Below are 19,576 nucleotides of genomic sequence, written 5' to 3'. Positions count from 1 at the left end.
GCCTCAGTCCTGGTGTAGACCTTTCCTCCATTGCAAGATATGTCTTGGAGGACATTCTCTTCCAAAAGAGCCCAGTCTCATCAAAATTCAACACCTGCTTCGCACTATAGCCACCCTCCGCAATGATGCATTTCAGCTCATCAGAAAACGCCGCCGCCGCCACTGTATCTGCACTCACCGCCTCACCGTAAATCTTCACGTGGTGGAGATTTTGCCCACCTCTTAAGCCAGTCAAACTACCCATGGCTAGCCTTAAAGGTCTCGCTTTCATCAAGCTCATGCCTGACCTTTAGCTCGTCCCAGAGCGAGAGAGCCTTAGTGCAAATAATTGCCTGGCTCATGGGTGCCTTGCGCTGGTTCTGATCCACCACCCACGTGTGCAGCAACTACTCCAGCTCCTCCATCACAGGCTGTCGCTGGTGGGTAATACAGGAGGTGGATAAGGTTGTAGCCTCCCCAGCAGCAGCCTTAATGGCCTCCTTCATCTCCGTGATGGTGGAGACAGTCAACTGAGCCAGGTGGAGAACCGAGGCGATAGAACATGCACCTTCGCCTTTCTTGTGCCGTTTAACCCTTACACCGCGGTCATGTTTCCCAATGTTTTGCGTCTCCAGCGGGGTTATTTGGGCTCCGACAGACTCTCAAAAAATATTTACCAAAAATCAGTTATTAGTCCTAGAATATTAAAATTACATATGCATATGGCACATACCTTCAGCTTTCTCCTGGGATGTGTGTTGAGCCTTCGTCGATTACCGTAGGATTTGTGGAGACCTCTGAAGTTGGGTAACGAAATCTCCACTTTACACTTCCCGACAACCCGTAATATGATTACCACAGCCAGATATTAACACTATAAACACTACTCTATGATTATCAGGTAGTTTGGGATCCATACTCCAAGTAAAAACCACTGTGAAAGCAATGAAAATTACGAGCGCGTATGACCTTCCCACTTGCGCTAGTTCGCTGTTGGTATTCTGTCATTTATTATTCATAAAACCCCTCACACCTTATATTTCTATTACTATGTAACACTTACATATATCTACAGTCTTTATCCATAAGTTTCCTTCAGTAGTATTAGTTTATTGTCACTGTAGGGATTCAATTTCTTTCAGTAAAATACGTAGCATTCATTTTCTCGTCCTGTATACTAGCATTGAGAGTGAATGTCACTTTCACCTTCACTCTCATAAGTCATAGTATTCAGACATGCTAGAGTGAAACTTTCACTTTCATTACTCCTAGGGTATATACTTGTATTCTTATAATACTACTCATTTACATTTCTATTTACGTTCTCTATTTTATTTACGTTATTTACATTTCTATTTTATTTACACTGTGTTATGCACTGTCACTTGAAGTAACTTATAAAACTATTTTCCATTGTTCACGTATATTTACATTCATTACTTTCACTTGCTGTTTACACATTATTTACACATTATTTACAGTTCCACTTGCACTGTTTTACTCAATAGAAAGATCGTAGTCACTCTTTTATCAATTGTCAGCCCTTTACCTCTTTCCACATGAGGTTTAGTAGGGGGTAAAGGTCACAGGGCCCTTTGCATGGGGGTGAAAAGTCCCTGAAGCTAGCAAGAGCAAACAGACATACCTCCACATTGGAAGATGAGAGTGAACTGATAAGGGTGGGCCGGGGTGGTGGCCTACCTAGGGAAATGCATTACTGCCATCATTAGCCTCTTGACAGCAGCTAATATATAGCAGTGAAATGATTGGCAGGAAATCTAGACAATACATTATAAATTAGGTAGTTCCAGGTGAATGTAAATATCACTTAGGCTTCTCCCTTCCCTCCTTATATGTATACTTATTACGAAAATAGATTATACGGCATATTTCAAGGGGAAATAAACAGCGAAAATTAGCAAACGAGTGCACGTGAGGTGTTGTCAGGTGATAATTAGCCAATTCCAGGTGTATGGCACTCTCACTTACCTTATTTCTTTCTTGTATATATTATTTGGTATAAGAATAGGGCATAGGGCTTATTTCAATGGGTGAAGTCAGTGAAAAATTCCAGGGAAGATTTACTTAGCGTAGCACGGCCGGGCAGGCGAGAGGATAGGGTAATGGAGGGGGGGTAGGAAGGGGAGTCAAGAATGGGGAGAAATGGCTAAATTGTCAACAATGGATGGGAGTACAGATGAGATTAGGAGTGCTGACTAGTGTTGGACATTGGCAGTACTGATAGATGATACAAGCCACCACTTGGAAGCCCGGGTGAATTCAAAATAACACAGAATCACAAAATCGACGCCCCGCGGTATGATCCCTTGCTCCCAAGCGTCACGAAAGTGACGCCCCGCGGTTAAGGGGTTAAGGATGTCCACTTTCACCTCCAGTGACACAGTCTTACATGCACGCTTTGGGGGAACATCACCAGCACCACCACTAGCAGGCTGCTTACCACCACGACTAGGGCCTCCACTAGCACCACCACTAACCCCACCACATGCAACACCCATACCAGACATTATCTCATTTATTTGGGCCCAAAGTCACACAATATTTCACTCCACAGATGGTTAGTATCACTGCTCTACTCACGGCACTGCTTGAACTCAGTTACGAAGCACTATGATAACAACTTGTGTAATGTTGGTGGTGCAATACGATGCATGGCGGGCGAGTGTAAGGGAGATCCTCAGAGATGGCCGGTGTGAGAAGAGTGATATGGGTGAGTGCGGGGTGAGCGATGTGTATGGGGCCTGTGTGAGCATTTCTGTGCATCCTGGGAGGCGGGTGGGCTCAGCTGGCTGCGGGAACGCGCGCGATTCAAAATTTCGGCTCGACATTGAAGGGCCCATCATTAAACTGGGGCTTGCCCATCGGGTGTTGGGGCCTGGTGCAATATGTACCCCCATCGCTAAGCCGAGGTATCACATCTAGGGGTGTCGTATATCGGGGCATTACTGTATTACAATTTGTAACCTCACATCCCCCAAGCCCCATCACTTGGTTTTAGGCTGCTACACTCCACAAACACTCTTCTTACAGACCTTACACAAAGAGTTTTTGATGGCATCAATTCAGCTAGGCCACCACACAGAACACTTATAGGCAAACTAGACTAGTAAAGCTTTTGATGCCATCTCCCACCATAACCTCACAAGCAAAATATTCAGCATGAACATGCACAATAACATAAAAAGATGGCTAGCAAACTACTGTATTTAGCAGGCAGATGTGCACATGCAACAATTGCCAGTTAGTCATCGAACATCAGAAACTTCACAAACAGCATCCCCCAAGGATCTGTTTTATCTCCTACACTCTTTAACCTATACATGCATGACGTACCCACACCCCACACACCACGAATACACATAGCTTCCTATGCAGACGACATAGCACTTGCATGTACAGTACACGCCAAAACACAAACACAGCCGTGCACATCCTCCAACTTTACCTCAGCAGACTACATGAATGGTTCACCACAAACACTCACAATAGCCCCAGCCAAATTTACAGTGAACCTTCTCACAAACTGGACAGCAGAACATAGTCACACTCCACACCTCACCTTAAACAACACTCCCCTACCACACACACACACACACACACACACACACACACACACACACACACACACACACACAATCCTTGGTGTAACATACAGTACATCAGGGTCATTTAAACAACACTACACAAACACATAAAATAAATTAACACCAAGACTCAGTGCCGTACAGTCAGTTGCCCATGCAGCATTTGGACACAACAAAGAAACCACCACCACAGTACACAAACAAAGACCATACGGAACAAGGCCCTAAAAATAATTACAGGCTGCACTGCTACTACACGTACAGACCACCTACACCAAGAAACCAAAGTCCTCAAAGTCAAGGATCATCTAGACATGGGAGGCACACAAATTCTTGCCGCAGCCTCCACAAAACCACACCATCCACTACACTACGTGGCAGCACATCCACACACACTAAACAACATCAAAACAACACCCAGCACATGATATCATACACAAATACTGTCATCTCTGCCCCCTTGCCTGCCTCAAACCAGCTTCCAGAAGTATATCCATGCTCTTATCGCATGCAGCTCTATTCATTCACTCAAAGACAACACACAGCTGCATGCACAGCCTCCTGATATCCACCCTTGTGAATCCTACCTCCCTCGTGAGGATAGGGTTCACCTGGCCAGGCTGAGATATCGGCATCATCCAGCCCTCTTAAGTTATCAGAAGAGGCTGGATGGCTCTGTTGCTGATGCCTGTCCAGGATGCAACACAACACCCCATATTATTAAGCACAGTATGGATGACTGCATTACACACAATCGCCTGTGCCAACAACACAACATGCACTCCTTGAGAGCACTGTGGGAAAGCCCGGTCTATACCGTGTCCTTCCTTAGGGACTCGGGGCTGTTCGGCCAGACTGCTTGGATAGCTACTACTTCTACTGCTACTACAACAGCTTAAAACTCTGATCATTCTGTGTTGCACCACTGCCCTAAAAAAAATAAATAAATTAAAGGTGGCTCGATGACATTGTTCCTCCACTCAGTGCTTCACCAACATTTATGTTGAAACAAAGCCTCCACAGTTATCTATAACCTTCAGCCATGTATTATCCTTCATGAACCGCCACCAGATTTTCACCCCTCAGAGACTGCCCTACCCAGAAAGACACAAATGCACTTAGCTGGACTGCAATGCAGCTGTCACTTTTCCCTATTACATTACTGACAGAAAATACAGGTTACAGAGAATCCATTATACCCACACTGCAGTGCAACCCCACACACCACAACACGCTTACTGACCTCATTCGCTACACCAGCACAACACAGACAGTCTTTCAATACAACCTTGATAAAAAATCTCTGGGAGTGAGCAGTTACAGTGGCCACTCTCTGCATCCCATTGATCTTGATTTTGTAACAGTAACATCAGGAGTAACAGCAGCTAATGTTCCCTTGCTCTGTTTAACTTGCCACTGTTCATTAAAACATAGCACTTCTAATCTTTCAATCTTTACTGTAGCATCATCTTTATCATAAGGTGTGCTATCACTGTCATCAACAGTGACTACAGCCTTCCTTTCTTCCCTTAGGTTGTGGAGCCAGACAGTGGTGAAACAGTTTTTTCTACAGACTACCCTAACTTTGGGCTACCTCAGGGGGTAAAGAATCTGTACGTGAAGAGCAGCAGAACTGCCCGTATAACCAGTCCAACTGTTTCTGATCTCAGGATTCATGCTGACACTATGGTTTGTAATGAATACTCTTACTAGCTTTAACTAGCATTTTTTTGAGTACACAATAGGTACAGGCTGTTTGCTGAGGGAACTGAGCAAAAGGTGGAGGAGCCATTAATGGCCATTAATTGAGAATACCTGGACTTAGGAGGATAATGGCTAATAGGGGACGAACAGCATGATGAAATATGAAAAAATAGAGAAGTGGAGACCAAAACAAATAGTTTATTTTTTAAGGCATTGTGAGAGATGAAATAGAAATTTAGTGTTGGCCTTGGCAAACTGGACCAAAAAATTAGTCTTTTTTTTAATACGGTGGAATCTCCTAAATCGCAGCTTTATAGTACTGAACACACGCCGCTACTCGAGAATTCCGTGAATTAGAAATACAGTATAGTAATCCCAGTAACAACCGGATGCCCAATTTCGGACATTCTGGGCCTGGGCCTTCAGAACCCAAAAATGGCCAAAAGAAAACATTCAAAAACAATCTGAATTTTATCCTACCTGTAATTTGAAATTGGCACGCAGCACCGAGCAGCTGTGTTTACACATGGCCCCTTCACCCCTTCCTTCCTCCCCCTTCCCCAGTTACCGCCTAACTACCGTCGTGAGTAGATGCTCATCGCAGTGGATGCCGCACGTGCTCGTTTTTGTGAATGAACAGTGAATAAACTGCAATACCTTGCCACTAGACCACATGGGAATTTACAGTGTTGTGTAGTGTTAAGAAATTAGAATTTAGAGTGCAAAGGATTAAATGTGGAGTGCAAACTGGAGGTTGAAACTGGCAGTTGAAAATGGCATGGCGCAATTAAGAACAGAATGTGCAGTGTTAAACAATTATAATTTACAGTGCAAAGAATTAAGTGCAGCACAACACTGGATTACTGTATGTGCTTCAAGAACATTTTCACCACTGCCAGAGCCTTAAAGGAGGCGGCAACAGACGTGCTGTAAGTACCTAGTACACTGCTAAATATTTTCCATACTCACTTCTAATTCCTCATTCTTTGGTTCCTTTTCATTTATTTCATGCTTTATGTCCATTATTGGTTTGAGTCGGGTCTTAAATAGGTGCTATGCATGTCTGGTAGGGAGTTATTTAGGTGGCTTTCAAAGTTAGGCTGGGTTAGGGTCCATAAGTACCAGTTCAGGAGGCAGGGGCCCAATATCCGGATGGGCCCAATTTCCGGACATGCCTTTGGCTGTATATCATCTGATATTAGGAAGATTACTGTAATCTTATGGAGAAAATTACTTATTGGTCTGTCATCTCAGAAAAGTTGCCCTCCTTACCCCCTAACCTACATCAAATTGGTCACAAACGAACACTGACAACCTGGAAAAGAAATTAGTAAGGCATATTTAATGGGAATGAACAGTATTGTGGGAATGTAAGATGTTCTGGAAAGAGGTAAAGAGAGTTAGACAGGGAAATAAAAAAGTTAGTAGTGGAGTGAAAGATAAAAATCATAGATTGGTGATGGAGAAGGATAAAAAGTGAGCAAATGGAGAGAACACTTTAAGGAGCTGTTAAAAATAAGGAATGAAAGTAATGTGAGTTTGGGCGACGGGAATGGCTGGGAGAGGGAGGGAGGTGAGAAGGGAGGAAGAGGTCAGTAGGATGGAAGTAGTGGAAGCAATGAAGAAAGTCAAAATGGGGAAAGCCCCAGGAATTGATGGAATGTGTGGTGAAATGCTGCTGAAACATGGGGGAAAGATTGTAGTAGAATGGGTATGGAAGATGTACAGATTGGCCTGGGGGGAAGGTAGAGTCCTGGATGATTGGAAATAAGGTATAATTATTTCCATGTACAAAGGAAAAGGGGAAAAAGGAGGTTGTGGTAATCATATGGGCATTTGTCTTCTGAGTGTAATTGGAAAGGTATATGGTAGGATACTTATTGACAAAGTTAGGGGCAATAACAGAGGAATTAGTTGGAGAGGGATAGGGAGGTTATAGGAAGGGAAAAAGTTGTTTAGATCAGATATTTATTCATAGGTCTTCAGTGGAAAAATTTCTAGAGAAGGGAAAGAAGTTTTATGCGGCCTTCATGGATTTGGAGAAAGCATATAACAGAGTTGATAGACATGGAATGTGGAAAATATTAAGAATACTGTACATGGAGTAAATGTGAAGTTGTTGAATGCCTTGCAGTGTGTGTATGAGGGTGCTAAGGCTGCAGTGCATGTGGATAGTGAACTGGGTGAATTTCTCTATCTGAATGTTGGATTGAAACAAGGATGTGCCATGTCTCTATGGCTGTTCAATCTGTATATGGATGGAGTTATAAAAGAGATACAAGGTAGGGCAGTGGATGCTGGAGTGGTCCTAATGAGAAAGGGCAGCTTTTGAAAACTTCCTGAACTGCTGTCTGCAGATGGTTTGAAGATTGTAAAGTGAAGACGAAGGTGAACTGCAAGGCTTGGTGATTGAGTTTGGGAGAGTGTGTAAGAAAAGGAATCGAAAGGTGAGTGTAGGAAAGAGTAAAGTTATGGTCTTCAAGAGAAGTGAAGTCACTGAATTTACAGTGAAGTTGGATGATGAGGAAATGGAAAATGTGAGTGCGTACAAGTTCTTGGGTAGTGTGATGAATAAGGATGGAAGTTTTGATGATGAAATGCCTGATAGGGTACAACAAAGAAGAAAAGTTGCTGGTTCTTTGAAAGCAGAGATTAGAAATAGGGAAGTGAGCATAGAAATAGAAAAGTCACTGCATGATAGTATTGTGATACCAACTCTAATTGTCATGAGGTTTTTAAGAATATGCAATATTAAAGACTATTTATTCAATGATACTGAGAACAGGACAATGAATTGTCTTGTGAAAATCAAGCAATGATTACTTTATTCCGGCTTACTTCACCGATTCTCTAAGGACGAGAATTTATAAACTTTCTCAACAGTACACAGCAGAGACTAATTATTCACACATGCTGTTTATTAGTACTGTTGGCCTCTGGAGAAAGTGACTCCACCCCTGACAGTCAATAACTAATGCTATTAATGATAACAAGTTCTTGCTGATGCATTAACTCCTGGTTGCACAATGGATTTTAGCTTAATACAAAAGGACTGGCCTAAGTACCAGTTATGAATAGCAAAGCGTTAATGCAAACTAGGAGCTATAAGTGAAATAAGCTCGTGGAGAAATAAAACACGAATTTACATTACATTAAGCTCAAGAAAAGAACTGTAAATTTATTGACTACAATAAAATAAATTAACGTTACATGAGTCTTAAGATGAATTCAAATAAGGAGATCGCACTCACTCGTTCACTCAAAAGCTAACTCTTAAACCTAGGAAAAAACGAAAAGAAATACTGGTCAGAAAAGTGGACAAAGCGGATGACTGGGCGTCGTTACTGAAGAAGGACACTGCACATGCTGAGCCTCTCGCCAATCACGCTAGGTGGGAATCCAAAGGTGACAGTGGGAATTAGGCATCGTTGCTGAGGAAGGATGCTGCCACACACACTACCTGCTTCCGCGGCACTCAAACCTTGACTGAGTTCAAATCGTGAGAAAGAGGCGAGTGTCGAGCCGCACTTGCTAACGGCTAGAATGAGCGAAACATGCCCATAATAAATTGCTCAGCAGAGGTGCTAATGTCTCGCACAAAGACGATCACTTATGAAATAGTGAAAATTGTCCTGAAAACATTCCCGATTGGGTGCATACGTGGCAGTTAAACTGAGCAATAAATACTGGAATTCCACTAGAATTCGCAGTTTCCCACCAAAGTTAATGTCACGAGTTTATTCAAATATTTAATCGTGCTGACTCGTGACATTATGCCCCATCAAAAATGAAATTTTTTTCTCAGGAAAAAAATTTCAATATACATACAGTACATATAAATCCTAACTCAATCACACAAGATTCACACTGTGGTGTGTGTGTGCTATCCTGCTACAGGAGAAAGTCACAGTCGCCAGTGAGCGAAAAAAAAAAACTCGTATTTACATTAATAGAAGCAAGCTTGAGGGAAAAACTCCGTGACGACGGTGAAAAATCCCGTACTCAGGTCAAACTGAGCGAAAAATTCACTACATTTACATTAACAACTAATTGTTATGTAGCGTGATGTATGTAATAAATGGTGTAGGTGTGTCAGTTGTGGTGTAACTGTGCCTACGTGTAAAATCATGTAATACAAATTTATATTAAATAATGACGACGAAGCAGAAGAGAAGGGGCGGCAGCATGCGACAGGGACAACCAGCTGATCTGCAAGACAATGCTGCACCCGCCACCTGCACCTGCGAAAGGAATCAAGGTGGAGCATCAAAAGTGTCATTTCTCTCTCTCTGCCTACCAATCAGTACTTATGTCATTATTAACCAGGAAATGTAGTCTTAGGATTCACAAATCTCTCAGGACCATTATAGTTTACTGGTTAACGCTTATTAACTAGGAAATGTGCCAGTTCTTGAATTGCTCAAATCTCTTAGAATGGGCAGTTTACTAGTTAACCTAACATTATTAACCAGGAAATGTGTCAGTTCTTGAATTGCTCAAATCTCTTAGAACGGGCAGTTTACTGGGTATCCTAACTCTACAGGACAGGAAGCTGAGAAGCTGAGAATTGCTATGCAATCTCGGGCAGGTCACGTTTTAACACCCACCGTGGGTGTGAACACTCGTGTGGATATTGTGCATTCTCCGGGAATCCTCAGAGAGGCCCACAGCTCAAGACGTTCCACAAGGTAATTCATACACAGCCTCGGACTGTCTCTGCAGGGTTCTCAAACTTCCCCCTTAACTTATGGTACACATGTATATACAAGTCCTGGACGTAACGTGTCCTGTGGGACCAACGGGCAAGATGTCAGCAATTACTGGTACACTTTTAACTGGGAACCAGGCTGGTCCTTGGATTACTCAAATCTCTGAGAACGCCTTACGGAACCCAGCATACAACAGTTGCCCGTGTTAGTCAGCAGTTAGCAGGCAAGACATCAGGTCTGCACCTACTTCACCAGTGCCCTGTCTCTCAACTGACTCAGAGATTACGGGTGTGGTTTCCAACGGCGCAGGAAGGACATGTCTCTGATTAGTGGTACGTGGACACACATTGCAGGAACGCACAAAACTATCTATTTCTCGTCCCATCCCTGGCCAGAAAAAGTCAGCTCAGATACGGCCCTGGGTTTTCCTTTTGCCCATGTGACCTCCTGAAACTGAACAATGACCCCATTCTAACACTGCTTGGCGGTACCTGCCGGGAACGACAAACTGCAGTCGAACCTTGACCTGGGGTGTTCGTGACTCACAGTACAGCCGTCCTTGTTTGCGAAGGAACTTGGCTTGACCTCCCCGTGAATACTTTATCACTCTACCCTTTTGTTTCTTTCGCACGACAGCAAGTGTCGGGTCAGGATGTTGTTCTTGGACAACAACTTGGCTACACATCAGATCTTGCGGCGATTCAGTGGTCACCGGGGTGACACAGTCTGGAGCCTCAGCCATGGCTCGTGTTACTGCAGCCGAAGTCTGAATAGCGTCATCTTCGGTGCAACTATACTTGGCACCGGGAATATTGCCAATGATCAGGTCAAATAAAGGTTCTGGCATGACAACTGCGAGTGTCGTACCAGTGTAAAATGGAGATGCCACCTGGATACGTGCCTCAGGGAACAATCTCACTGATCCATCAATAAGGTTAGCTTGGATCTGTCGACCTGTGTACTCCTCAGGCCGAACTAGACTCTGCTTGACAGAGCAACCTGAGGAACCATTGTCTCTCAGGACCTTCACAGGAATGTCTCCCACAAACCCTGGCTGAACAAGGAAGGCACTGTCACCTGTGGGAGGGCCTGTGGAGGAAGCAGCTAGCCACTGATTAGGCTGCTGAATAAATGATGCGGCAAACATGGTGCCCTGAGAACTTGATACTTGAGGGGTTGTACTCACTGCCTGGGGAGATGGAGCATTGGCCATCTGTGGAGGGGGGTTCACTGTCGCCGTGGGACTAGTGAACTGTGGGGAAGTACCCGTACTGGTAGGGACGACACCACCGTGCTGCTGCTGAGGAATGAAGGCTGCGTTCGCCTCCTGGCTCCTATTCACTTGAGCTGGTGGTGAAAAGGACATCCCGACGATCGGTTGCGTGGCTGATACTGCTGCTGGTTAGGGTACCTGTTGTACTGCTTCCAGTCAGGTTTCTGAGTGTTTTACCCCTGGTCCTTCCTCTGCGGTTTTGGACCTTGGCCATTATTCTGAGAACGGCCTTGTTGCTGGGGTTCAGTCTGAGACGGTTTCCCAGATTTATCAGGTTTCCTGTTCCAGGTATGCTGCTTGCGAGTTTGATACCCGTATGCAGTGAAAAATGCATCAGCCTTCTTCGCCATTTGGCTGGCATCTCTTACCTGGCAGATCTTAAGCTGAGCCATAAGTTCAGTAGGCCACGACTTTTCTAGTTGCGTGTGCAGCATAAGGTCAATTATCCCCTCACGCGTGGAAGGAGTTTCATCTTTCTCCATCCACTCATCTAAGTAAGCAGTAAGCTGGTCAAGAAACTGAACGGCAGTCTCTTTTTCCTGTAAACGCGCCCTCATGAACTGACTCTTGGCGTCATCAACTGTGAGACCGTACGCTTTGACGAGTGCGGCCTTCATCATCTCATACGTGAGATTGTCTCCACGAATTCTGTGGAGAACATCGAGGGCAGGGCCCTCAAACAGGCTAAGAAACTGAAGCCGCTTAGCTGCATCATCCAGCTGGTAAAGTTGAGCCATGTCTTCAAAATGAGCCATGTATGGCTCGATTCGCTCACCTTCCTTGTATGGGGGAAGCTTGATGTGTGGGGTCGCCATAATATGTGCAGGGAGAGTGCTCATGGAGCTGGGGCCAGCTGCACCAGATGTGTCTGAAGCCAAGGAATCTTGCTTGAGCTTCAACATTTCAAATTCATGTTTTTCGCGTGCTTCTCGCTCCGCACATTCGTGTTCTCATTCTCTCTCTCGTTCCTCACGTTGTTCTTGCTCATGTTCTAAATCGAGTTTGCGCTGTTTTCGCTCGTGTTCTAACTTGAGTTCACATTGTTTTCGCTCGTGTTCTAACTCGAGTTCACATTGTTTTCGCTCGTGTTCTAACTCGAGTTCGTGTTGTTTCCGCTCGTGTTCGCGCTGTTCTCGCTCGTGTTCGCGCTGTTCTCGCTCGTGTTCGCGCTGTTCTCGCTCGTGTTCATGCTGTTCTCGCTCGTGTTCGCGCTGTTCTCGCTCGTGTTCGCGCTCCTTTTCGCGTTCCTCACGCTGAATTCGACGCTTTTCACGAGCATCATTCTCGCGTTGCTGTTTGCAATTAAACCGAGAGAGGACAAAGTCTTTTATTTTCTCCAGGTCCGTAAGCCCCATATCTTTGGCTTCCTGTACATAGACGCTGGTAGACATGATGCTAACTCAGTCTAAGTAAACTAGTGACTCAGTACTGACCGCAATTTTGCAAAGATGTCAATAATCAAGAATAAAGAATATAGGCACAGGTTAGTGGTGAGCAGTTTTTTCTAATTAAACTGGTAAAGAAAGAATATTAAACAAACAACTGACTGAAACCTATTATGTAAATTAATAGAACTAAATGAATTATCACCAGTAAGACAGTGCCTATAGACTTTAATGATAAACACCCAAGTATGAGCGAGTGAGTATTATCTCGTGAATAACTTTAGAGGTAGGAGTTAATATCCTGGCGAGGTCGTCAATTCCCGATGTCACTAACCAAGGAAAAACTGCCACTCTTCACCAGATTATTTAATTTTCGACATCAAAGTCGGTCTACTAAACTCCGTTCATTTTATGTGCCCTCTGTGTCACTAAAAGGAAGGGAGAAATTATAACAACATTATTTTAGTCACTGCTACAAGGAGGCTGTATTATAGTCAAAGAAAATAAAGAAATGGTGGGCTGAGTCTACCATCTCGGTATGGGGACAGTTATTATTCTTTCCTTCCTTAATATCGATAAGCTTTATTTTACATCCATTTCATGTATTTGTCAATTAAAACAAAATAAACAGTGTTATGAGAAACATGTAACGATTCTTCGTTAAGAAATATTAGAACGACATGGCTGAAGATCGTACGTTAGGATTATAAACAATAACAAACTCATGTGTGTCTACTGCCCTGCTGGACCTACTGTATAAAGATCATGGAAAACCGTTGCAGAGAAAAATGGACAGTGCCTAGACTGAAGTATTTCTTGAAGTCTAGAGGAATACCATGTTCAGGGTACACCACTGGCATGTTGTTTTGACTTTTTGTACGGTATTTTGGAGCCCTCGGCATCGTCGGATTTCGGCCAGCAGTCTCGTCTCTGCACGATTTCGGCTTTAAGCATTGTACAATTTTCATATGAAAAACTTTGTAGATTTTCTTCATCATTTTGGAGATGAAGCATTGTTTTTTAGAAAGCTAAATTATATGGGTTTCAAACAAAATGTGCACCTAGAGACTTGTAAATATGTGATGAATGCTGTCACACCCGGTGTGCTTTCACTGTTCTTATAGTGACGTTTTCCTGCATTAACCACATTAAAGCATAACTAGGAAATTAGTATAACTACTAAAGAATAATATCATGAAGAACTTACATACGGTATATCATTAAATATCACTGGAGAGATTTTTTTAAAGATATGCGATGTCTGTGGTCTCTGCATGAGTAGCCCGACTTCCATATTGAACTAGCTGGCGATCAATGGCAATTCTTGAGTTAGTGACGGTCGGAATTGTCACGGGGTTTTTAAGAATATGCAATATTAAAGAATATTTATTCAGTGATACTGAGAAGAGGACAGTGAATTGTCTTGTGAAAATCAAGCAATGATTACTTTATGCCGGCTTACTTCGCCGATGCTCTAAGGACGAGAATTTATAAACTTTCTCAACAGTACACAGCAGAGACTAATTATTCACACATGCTGTTTATTAGTACTGTTGGCCTCTGGAGAAAGTGACTCCACCCCTGACAATCAATAACTAATGCTATTAATGATAAGTTCTTGCTGATGCATTAACTCCTGGTTGCACAATGGATTTTAGCTTAATACAAAAGGACTGGCCTAAGTTCCAGTTATGAATAGCAAAGCGTTTATGCAAACTAGGAGTTATAAGTGAAATAAGCTCGTGGAGATATAAAACATGAATTTACATTACATTAAGCTCAAGAAAAAGAACTGTAAATTTATTGACTACAATAAAATAAATTAACGTTACATGAGTCTTAAGATGAATTCAAATAAGGAGATCGCACTCACTCGCTCACTCAAAAGCTAACTCTTAAACCTAGGAAAAAATGAAAAGAAATACTGGTCAGAAAAGTGGACAAAGCGGATGACTGGGGGTCGTTACTGAGGAAGGACACTGCACATGCTGAGCCTCTTGCCAATCACGCTAGGTGGGAATCCAACGGCGGCGGTGGGAACTAGGCATCGTTGCTGAGGAAGGATGCTGCCACACACACTACCTGCTTCCGCAGCGCTCAAACCTTGACTGAGTTCAAATCATGAGAAAGAGGCAAGTGTCGAGCCGCACTTGCTAACGGCTAGAATGAGCGAAACACGCCCATAATAAATCGCTCAGCGGAGGTGCTAATGTCTCGCACAAAGACAGTCACTTAAGAAATAGTGAAAATTGTCCTGAAAACATTCCCGATCGGGTGAATACGTGGCGGTTAAACTGAGTGATAAATACTGGGATTCCACTAGAATTCGCGGTTTCCCACCAAAGTTAATGTCACGAGTTTATTCAAATACTTAATCACGCCAACTCGTGACACTAATGTATGGAAGTGAAGCTTGGACTGTGTTGGAGGGACAAGTCAAGAATGAGAGTAGTGCAAATGAGTTATTTGAGAGGAACATTTGGAGTTGTATATATATATATATATATATATATATATATATATATATATATATATATATATATATATATATATATATATTTTATGCGAGGAAGAAGGAACCAAAGGCCATGAGCCCGCAATAACAGTTCCTGCCAAGAGGAAAACAAAATACAATAGAGAGCCAAATTCAAGATCCGATCATTTTGAGATGCCTGGACACACTGCGTTTGAAAGACTGGAGAACATAGGCAACAGGAAATACAGACAGAGGGAGACAGTTCCAGAGTTGACCTGTTGCATAAATGAAAGACTGGGAGTAACGGTTAACTCTTGCATTAGAGAGTTGGACAGAAAAGGGATGAGAGTTTGCTGCCAGACGGGTGCTACGCGCCCGTCGTAGAGGTGGAGGAATGCAAGCAGACAGTTCAGAGGAGCAGTGACCATTAAAGTAGCGATAGAAAAGAGATAAAGATGCAACAGTGCAGCGAAGAGACAGAGGTTGAAGGGAGTCAGTAAGAGGAGGAGAGTTAATGAGACGAAAAGCCTTTGACTCCACCCTATTGAGAAGAGCTGTATGTGGGGAGCCTCCCCACACATGAGAGTTGTATTCCACACAGGGGCGGATAAAACCCCTGTATAGAGTCAACAATTGTGCAGGAGAGACAGACAGACAAATGAGGAAGTGAAGGAGCATTGTGGTGTGGATGTGGATGTGATAGAAAGCATTAGGAGAAATACATTGAGGTAGTTTGGCCATTTGGAGAGGATGGAGAGCGGGAGACATGAGGAGAGTGTATGGGAGTGAGGCTGAGGGGGGGGGAGAGGGAAGGGGAGGCTGAGGATGAGATGGAGGAAAGGAGTGAAGAGGTATATGAGAGAGGGGTTTGTGAGCTGGGAAGAGGGCAGTGGAATGGCGGGGGACAGTGCAACATGGAGGCGACTTATTTGTGGCCATCGCATGTGGGATTGAAGAGTCTGGCAATAGATAGATATACAGGTATATAGATTGAACAATATCGTATGATTCTTACTGACTCCGACTGATGACATTGCTTGAATGGATGGGGGAGGGGGGAGGGATTCCAAGGCTTGAGACGGACTATGGCCTCTCAACAGGAGACAAGTGTGTGTCTGCCTTGATTCATCAATTCATTGAGTCCACAAAGGTGGACAATTTTGGCTTTCTTCTGACTGCCGTCAGTCATCCTTATTACATATAACTTTTGGGCGTAAGTTGACATTGGCTTCTTCTTCTTCACCTTCCTTGAAGAAGTTGTAGGCTTAGGAGGGTTACAGTCAGCCATGGGGGTGAAAAATGGAAAATCCTCGTAAACTGCACTGGAACCACGCGCTAACAGCAGAGAGGTGACAATGCTCTGAGCCAGGTGCTGGGGTATCATGCGCACGTGTCCTTCATGCTTAGCATGGGAGGGAAGCACTCTGATTGGCTTACAGTAAGTGCTATGCTTGAATATGGGTAAATATGAAGGACAGTGATGCAAGGGATTTGAGCTGTTTTCATATACTGTAGAAGTTTTCAAGGAAAATAATTTTAGGAATAGATACATTTCAGGTGATTAACGTTTGAATTTCAATAAAAAAATATTGGAGAACAAAGAAATATAGCTGCTTAGGCATATTCCAGAAAGCCGCCTGAATGCCCCCGAAAGCATGTTTACTGCTGATCCCGCTGACTGGATATGACGTCAGCAGATCAAAACACACTCATATGTATACAGTTTAAAACCCTAAATAGCAGTGAAAGCCTAACTCTGAAACCTAACCAAGGGGCTTCACCCTCCAGACCCCCCACTGATTGTAACATGCCTAACAGCTTGCAACTAAAATGTGCATTTCATAAAACTTGCACTAAAACGGTATTGTGCATTAAGAGCGTTTGTTAATCTTGGCACATTTGTCACATGACTTTGTGATGGCGAAGGCAGGCGCAGTCATAAAGCAAATCTTTATATAAATCACACAGGAGACATCTGTTAAAATATGATACAGGTTAGTAAAACAGTGCTTGGCAATTAAATTAAATCACTTCATATTCCATAATATATATGATACGTGCAGTATTACGTGCAATAATGGAATCTATTTATGAACATTTTTTAAAAACGTTTGAAAAAATCCCAGTATACCAAGCCCTTGTTTTCCAACCGATCGTTATTCGACAGTGCGACGTTTCGACATTTATAAATCTATACCCTTTTTCGTCATTTGACATGGTTATCCCTGCCATTTCGACAATTTAAACCATGTGCTGCCAGACAGACTGGCTGAGCTGCATCAGTGACATTCCCGCCCTCTGCCCTGCTGATCGGTTGCCTTTTCATCCGTCTGCATTTCTATTTGACCATGTGGAATACTACAGCACACCATGGCTCCACCCAAGGCCCCTACTACTACCCTTTCAATTGCAGTCATTTGCTCACCAACCTGAGTGAATGTTTACCTATGTTTATGAAGTTTACCTTCGTATAATTTGTGGTTGTGTGTGTGTGTGTGTGTGTGTGTGTGTGTGTGTGTGTGTGTGTGTGTGTGTGTATTCTGATGTAGTACACTACGTACAGTCGTGGTCATAAATAATCACCTATCCTTCGGTACCCTGTGCCTCAGGCTGGCGTCTTTATGCGTGGCAAGTCACAGGGTTGAGGAAGGAGCCAGAGAGAGAAGGGAAGGTGGGTGGGGGGAGGAGCGATGGTACGGGGGTGGAGTGAGGGAGGGTAGGTAGGGAAGTGTGAATGAAATGTGAAGTGGTGGTCACATTTTTTGTCTGTTTTCATTCAGGGCACGATATAAAGGAGTTAATATTCGGTAGACAATGCTGCATTACACCTTGTATAGTGACGTCAAATAAACTTTAAAGTGGTGATATCAAGGGCTGGCTCGTGAGAGAAATATACTGACATGTGGTGCCAAATAATCCGTTTGTGTTTAGGCCTAGCCGTGTATCTTGACTACGGATGCAGAATGGAATCTGGATGGCTTTGACTTCCGTAATGTTTGTGTAAGAAACAGGCTCTACCCTTGCATGTAACTAATTCTGGAACTAAATATATGCAACCCCTGACATGGCTGTTCTTAATACAGCCATGTCAAAGGTTGCATATGATTAAGAATATATGAGGAGTATGTGGAGTGGATGGGAATTTGTTGAGTGCTGTGAAGAGTATGTACGAGGGAGCTAGGGCTATGGTGCAAGTGGATGATGAGCTGAGTGAGTTTTTTTATCTCAATGTTGGACTGAACAGCGATGTGTGATGTCTCCATGGCAGTTTAACATATTCATGGATGGGGTTGTAAAGGAGGTGCAAGGTAGGGCAGTGGATGTGGGGGTGGCTCTAATGAATGAGGGTGAGGTGTGAAAGATTCTGGTGTTGCTGTTTGCTGATGATACAGTATTGTTGAGTGAAGATGAATGGGAGTTGCAGGGTTTGGTGATTGAATTTGGGACAGTATGTAAGAAGAGGAATCTGAAAGTTAATGTAAACAAGAGTAAAGTTATGGTGTTTGAGAGGATTGAAGTCACAGATTGCACAGTGAGGTTGGATGGTGAGGATATGGAGAATGTGAGTGCATCCAAGTACTTGGGTAGTGTAATGAGTAAGGACAGAAGTTTTGGGGATGAAGTGCTTGAAAGGGTACAGCAGGGAAGGAAAGTTGTTGGTTCACTGAAAGTGGTGATGAGAAATAGGGAGGTGAGTATGGAAGTTAAGAAGTCACCGCATGATAGTATTGTGATCCCTACCCTGACGTATGGAAGCAAAGCGTGGACCTTGCTAGAGGGGAACAAGTCAAGAGTGAGAGCAGTGGAAATGAGTTACCTGAGAGGAGCATGTGGAGTGACATGGAGGGACAGGTTGATGAATGAAGAAGTGAAAAAACGTTGTGGGGTGGATGTGGATGTGACTGAGAAAATTAGGAGAAATACACTGAGGTGGTTGTGGTGGGTAGGGGGGCACAATCTGGCCACACTATGAGGTGGTACTACTACTCTGCGGCCAGGTTGTGTTAGGAAGAATACTGCCACCGTATTCCCTGCGTGTCGTAAAAGGCGACTAAAGGGGGGGGGTGAGAGGACTAGGGACCCGGACCCCCTCCTCTGTTTTTTAGTTCCTAAAAAGTGACAGGCCAGAGAAAGGGATGGGGGATTGAGTTATCCCCGTACCCTGAAGATTGGGTCTATGAATGTGCGTGGATGTAGTACGATTGAGACTAAAAGGAAGGAGATTGGGAGAATGTTTGTGAGAAGAAAGTTGGATGTGTCAGCTTTGAGTGAAACGAAGTTGAAAGGGAAGGGGGAATCTATGTTTGGAAGTGTGAATGGAAGATCGTCAGGTGTTGATAGAGGAAAGGCAAGAGAAGGTGTGGCCTTGTTAGTGAGTCAGGAAGTACAGCAGTGTGTGATTGAATGGAAGGAGGTGTCATCGAGACTGATGTGGGTGAAAGCAA

The 19,576-nt window shown here is 43.6% G+C and overlaps 1 protein-coding gene across 1 annotated transcript in view; it reads right to left on the bottom strand.

Moving 5' to 3' along the window:
• Positions 1 to 386: 386 nt before the first annotated feature.
• Positions 387 to 19,576, bottom strand: part of LOC145410019 (carboxypeptidase A4-like) — a 59,959-nt gene continuing 40,769 nt past the window's right edge. The window contains exon 6 of the mRNA XM_080280242.1: positions 387 to 509. Within this exon, the coding sequence (XP_080136368.1) occupies positions 387 to 509 (123 nt within the window). The remainder of the gene's footprint in view (positions 510 to 19,576) is intronic.

Source organism: Coenobita brevimanus, chromosome 9 (genome assembly GCF_032717465.1).
Source record: "Coenobita brevimanus isolate Jiangsu-jjx chromosome 9, ASM3271746v2, whole genome shotgun sequence".
Classification (NCBI taxonomy): Eukaryota; Metazoa; Arthropoda; class Malacostraca; order Decapoda; family Coenobitidae; genus Coenobita; species Coenobita brevimanus.
The sequence above is the reverse complement of the archived record's forward strand: the minus strand, read 5'-3'. Positions and strand labels throughout refer to the sequence as shown.